This window comes from Tachysurus vachellii, chromosome 24, assembly GCF_030014155.1.
Source record: "Tachysurus vachellii isolate PV-2020 chromosome 24, HZAU_Pvac_v1, whole genome shotgun sequence".
In the NCBI taxonomy this organism is placed as follows: Eukaryota; Metazoa; Chordata; class Actinopteri; order Siluriformes; family Bagridae; genus Tachysurus; species Tachysurus vachellii.
Window position 1 is genome coordinate 11,208,815 of NC_083483.1, and position 5,751 is coordinate 11,214,565.

The window sequence follows — 5,751 nt, forward strand, 5'->3', positions numbered from 1 at the left end:
GAGAGAGACAGAGAGACAGACAGAGAGAGAGACAGACAGAGAGTCAGACAGGCAGGCAGGCAGAGACAGAGAGAGAGAGAGAGAGAGAGAGAGAGAGAGAGAGAGAGAGAGAGAGAGAGAGAGAGAGACAGAGAGTCAGACAGACAGGCAGGCAGAGAGAGAGACAGACAGGCAGGCAGAGAGAGAGAGAGAGAGAGAGAGAGAGAGAGAGAGAGAGAGACAGAGAGAGAGAGACAGAGAGTCAGACAGACAGGCAGGCAGAGAGACAGACAGAGGCAGAGAGAGAGAGAGAGAGAGAGAGAGAGAGAGAGAGAGAGAGAGAGAGAGAGAGAGACAGACAGAGTCAGACAGGCAGGCAGGCAGACAGAGAGAGAGAGAGAGAGAGAGAGAGACAGACAGAGAGAGAGACAGACAGAGAGTCAGACAGGCAGGCAGGCAGAGACAGAGAGAGAGAGAGAGAGAGAGAGAGAGAGAGAGAGAGAGAGAGAGACAGAGAGTCAGACAGACAGGCAGGCAGAGAGAGAGACAGACAGGCAGAGAGAGAGAGAGAGAGAGAGAGAGAGAGAGACAGAGAGAGAGAGACAGAGAGTCAGACAGACAGGCAGGCAGAGAGAGAGACAGACAGGCAGAGAGAGAGAGAGAGAGAGAGAGAGAGAGAGAGAGACAGAGAGAGAGAGACAGAGAGTCAGACAGACAGGCAGGCAGAGAGACAGACAGACAGGCAGAGAGAGAGAGAGAGAGAGAGAGAGAGGGAGAGAGAGAGAGAGAGAGAGAGAGACAGACAGACAGAGGCAGAGAGAGAGAGAGAGAGAGAGAGAGAGAGAGAGAGAGAGACAGACAGACAGAGGCAGAGAGAGAGAGAGAGAGAGAGAGCACACACAGGATGAATGACAGCTCAGAGCTGCAGGTCCTAAATCACACACTACCTACTCAATAGTAAGGCTCCTATTACTACTTATAGTAACTATGGTAACGCGGCCACGAGGCTAGTGTGCGGTTTGAGACACAGCCGAATTCTCACCTCTGTGTCTGTATATAACTCGGTACCATAGATATATACACTCGGTACGACATGAAGCAGACTTTAGCTTTACTTACACAGCCCTCTGGACCCGGTAGTGGTGAACATTGTGCTGGCTTCAGAAATAAAAACAAACAAGGCTACACAAAGGCACTGTGTTTTATAGACACAAACTTAACCAAAGTTAAAGGGAAAAATCTGGTGTAGGAGGTAGACGGGGAAATGGTATCCAGAACGGAAGCCGCCTAGGGACAAACCTCATCTATGAAAAACGCGTTTTCGAAGTTTGAAGGGTTCTGGCCTTGATTACGGCTAAAACTGCGCATGCGCAGTTAACGATCCCCCTGTGAATGGCTGAGAAAAAAAAAACACTATCTAAAATTGCACCATGTTCATATAAATACGCTAAAAACGTAGAAATGTATTATATATTTGTTTCTATAATAGATATACAACATAGAGAAATATAAATTCATTGTAAAATGTCCATACAGTGTATTGTATGATGTAGAAACTGTTTTTGGTGCTTGAGATAGTAAAGAAATATCCTTTTGGTGTGATATAAAGCTTGTTCCATTGTTATAAACACTATATACAACGTACAAGTGAAGTCCTAATGAGGAGTTAATACATTTAAATGTTGACTAAAGATTGCAGTTACTATATTTGGCCACACGATGGCAGCACAAGCGAACGTTAACGTGAATTCTTTTTCGATTCAAAACTTATTGGAATGAGAATGGTTTTAGGATTTATTTATTTATTTATTTATTTTACATTTAGTGTATTTTCATGCTGAAATAAATTTGCTGAAATGTTTTAACTGTAGACTTTTCCATAATATTTCTGTATTATTATTATTATTATTATTATTATTATTATTATTATTATTATTGTTTTTATTTATTTATTATTATTACTATTATTATTATCATCATCATCGTCGTCGTCATGATAATCATCATCATTATTTTTATTATAATAATTATTATAATTATTATTATCATCATTATTATTATTACTATTATCATCATCATCATCATCATCATCATCATCATCATCATCATTATTATTATTATCATTATTAGTGCTAGTGGTAGTAAAGGTAACATTTGCTAATATATCAGTTTATAACCATTTGTGAACATCATGTTTTAAAGTTCCCACAATATAACATTTCCAGAGCATTAACAAATTCCGTGTTTGCTGATTAATTTTCCATGTTATGTAGAACAGTATTTCCTTTCTCAGGCCAGAATTTATGATGTTATATCGTTATCACATTTATATAATTGTAAAAACCTCATACAATCACCAAAGTGTCCTTTCATATTCTTTACTTTCAATAGCTTTCTTCATCATAGTGCCAATAACTAAAACTTTCATAACCTGTCCAAAAGCCAAAAATGTACTTATTATTTGATTTAATGGCTAAACCTTGTACTACTGTTCTAAATAGCCTGTCCAAATACTCAGCTATGCTGCTATGAGTTACCACACGTTGTGTATTACTTTGAAATACTATTTAGTGAGGAAATATGCAGGTTGGGACATAGCCAATAAAAACAAGATGGCCTCTTTTTGGAGTTGACTTTGAAAGCCACAGCGACCAGCTGCTTCAAAGAAAAAGAAAAAAGGCAGAACGCCAAACATCAAGCTGCCTACAGCGAATGAAATAATATAGGTGTTTTGTTTGTTCCCCACCACTGGCTTTGAGATAAATGAGTGTGTTTGTGTAATGGCCATCTGGTAGGGATGTGAGACGTGTTGCGGGTTTGCAGAAGCTAATCGGCTAATTGGACACAATAGTCAGTGACTAATGGAGGCACGTGAAGGCAGCCAGCTGGAAGTGGTGAACACAAAGCAGGCTTTACTATAACTGCTGTTAAACTGTGGTTAACTTACTCAATACTGGATTAGTGTAGTGTGGGAGAGATGTTCTGAGGTGTGTGTGTGTGTGTGTGTGTGTATTGTGTGTGTATTGTGTGTGTATTGTGTGATCGAATTTTAAAACAGAAAGGCTGAGCATGAGCATGTGTGCTAGGGAAAGTTGTATCTCTGTGTGTGTGTGTGTGTGTGTGTGTGTGTGTGGTGTGTATTGCAAAAGTTGCCAGATACAATCAATTAATCACAGATCCACCCAGTTTTTCACCATAAATGCTTTGTATTGTTTACATCTTACTCTAATTAAAGGAAGACTCTAACATTCTTCATCTCCATTCACTACCTTCTATAGTATAGGTGTAATTACTACAGACTACAACTTCAACACGTGCCCCTTACTCACACACAGTCTGACTTCTAATGAAAGTCCAAGGGGCAGTTGTCTGAAGTATTCTTTTAAGCATAAACAGTTATGGAAAAACAGAACTAGAGACTACTTAAGGACGCACTGGAGACATGACAGAAGACGATACACGTTTGTTGGACAGTGCCAAATGTGTTGCATCTCGTCATTCTATCTTTCCGCCCCTTTGCTCTTTTTCTCTAAAGTCTGTCATTCATGTCTTTATTCCATTTGCCTTGTCCCCCCCTCTGTCCTTTTCATCTCTACATCATCGCTTTGTTCCTCCTCCTTCCTTATCCATCACTTCATTTGTCTCTCTCCCATCTCTGTCCTCTCCATCTCTCCATTCCATTGTTTCATGTATCTTCATTCCATCTCTATCCATTCCATCTATCCACCTCTCTTGTCAATCTCTCCATTGCACCACTCTTATTTCCACATCCATTCCATTTGAATCCAAACTCTTTCCTCTTTCAGTTTTTTAAATTCCATATCTCTCAGTTCAATCTCTCCATCGTTCTGCACCTTACCATTGTTCCTCTCCATTTCATCCCATCTCTCCATTTTACCTCTCTATTCTCCTCTGTCTTGTCTCTCTTCAATTCTTTTTCTTCTCTTCTCCATTCATCTCTTTTCACCCCACTGCTATGCTTCCAAATTTCTTTCCATCCCATACTTTTACTGAGACCCCATTGCTCCATCCCAGCACTTTCCTTTCATTTATCTTTTCCATCTTCACATAATCTCTACCTCATCTCTCTCTCTCTCTCTCTCTCTCTCTCTCTCTCTCTCTCTCTCTCTCTCTCTCTCTCTCTCCATTATATCCAACCCAATCCTCCATCCCTCTCCATCTTAACACTTTCTCTCCATCCAATTTCTCCATCCCATCCCTCCATTCCTTTCCATTTTATTCCGCCGTTCCTCCTGATCCCAGCTTGCTACTCAAACTATCTATCTCACCTGTCTGTCCCTCCCACCTCATCCGTCAATCCCTACTGTCTTTTACATCTGTCCTTTTCTCTTCATCTGATGTCTCTGTCCCTCTTCTCCAGTCCACATCTCTATCCCTTTCCATCCCATTCCATATGCTGCCGCTGTGTAATCATATTCTTAATCATATCATCAGCTCAATAAAAGCGGTTTGCAATGACAGGCCGCTGGGATCAGATTATTTCTGACGGGACGTGACTCACGTCTGCGTAAGTTAATGAGATGATCGGAAACCGAATACAGATGCTCTGATGAAAGCCACAGCGGCACCATTAGTTTTTACGACAAAGCCCCGAAGGAGCAGGAAGGGACCCTATGGAGTGTTTTCACCCAGGTTTAAGACCAGTATTGCTTTTCAGCTATAAGGTTATGATGTATGCAAACTGATCCCAGATCTGTGTAAAAGAGTGAAATGTGGGCTTGTTCTCCATATGTTGGTACAGTGGCCCCATTTTTTCCATCCATATTGTTTCTATTAAACACAAAACATATCCAAACATCCGCCTGGCAAGGTAGTAATGAGGAACTGTACCAGACGTCCTTCTTCTTTTCCTTCTCCTGCTTCCTGCTTAGTAAATTATTAGTCATATAAATAAGACACATGGCGCTCAAACTGTACCTGAAAATGTCTTAAAAATTGAAATAAGTGCTATAAAAAAAATACCTTAACATTGAGAATGTTTTTTTTTTGTTTCTTTGAAAGTAAAATGAATGTTAGAGGTTTTATTGTGGAAGTAAATTGCTCAAAATAGTGCAGACTTTTTGAATAATTAGATAATTAAGTAAAGGGAAGCTTAAATATAAAATGCAAAGTTATGTCTTGTAGTGGTTTGGTGTAGATTATAAATAAAGTATTTTAAACTACAAAGTACAAAGCTGTTGAGCTGACAAGCTGGTTACAATGATCCTACTACAAAAATCCCAAAAGTCTCTCTCTCTCTCTCTCTCTCTCTCTCTCTCTCTCTCTCTCTCTCTCTCTCACACTCCCAGATAGCCTTTAAGATGCCTTTAAGATGCCTTGGACAAAAGAAGAACATATTTTGGCAGAATTGGTAAGGATGGCAGGATCGGAAGACCTTCCCAAGGTTGTGATGGACTTCCACAGGAACCATGACACGTGTCACGGCTGCCAAACCTAATCAGAATTAGAATCAGAATCGGGTTTATTGGCCAAGTGTGCTGACACACACAAGGAATTTGGTTCCAGCTGTTTGTAATAACAAATTCATTAAGATTTGAAGTGTTATAGATCATCAGAAAAGTAGAGTTCCACTTACACATCCACTGAGGGTAATGCTATATATTAAGAACATTCATTCATTCATTCATTTTCTACCGCTTATCTGAACTACCTCGGGTCACTGGGAGCCTGTGCCTATCTCAGGCGTCATCGGGCATCAAGGCAGGATACACCCTGGACGGAGTGCCAACCCATCGCAGGGCACACACTCTC

At 40.4% G+C, this 5,751-nt stretch overlaps 1 protein-coding gene across 1 annotated transcript in view; it reads right to left on the reverse strand.

The window, feature by feature from the left end:
* The window catches only part of ubac2 (UBA domain containing 2), a 24,065-nt gene extending 22,801 nt beyond the window's left edge, over positions 1 to 1,264 (reverse strand). The window contains exon 1 of the mRNA XM_060860846.1: positions 1,099 to 1,264. Within this exon, the coding sequence (XP_060716829.1) occupies positions 1,099 to 1,129 (31 nt within the window). The 5' untranslated portion in view covers positions 1,130 to 1,264. The remainder of the gene's footprint in view (positions 1 to 1,098) is intronic.
* Between the last annotated feature and the right edge of the window lie 4,487 nt (positions 1,265 to 5,751).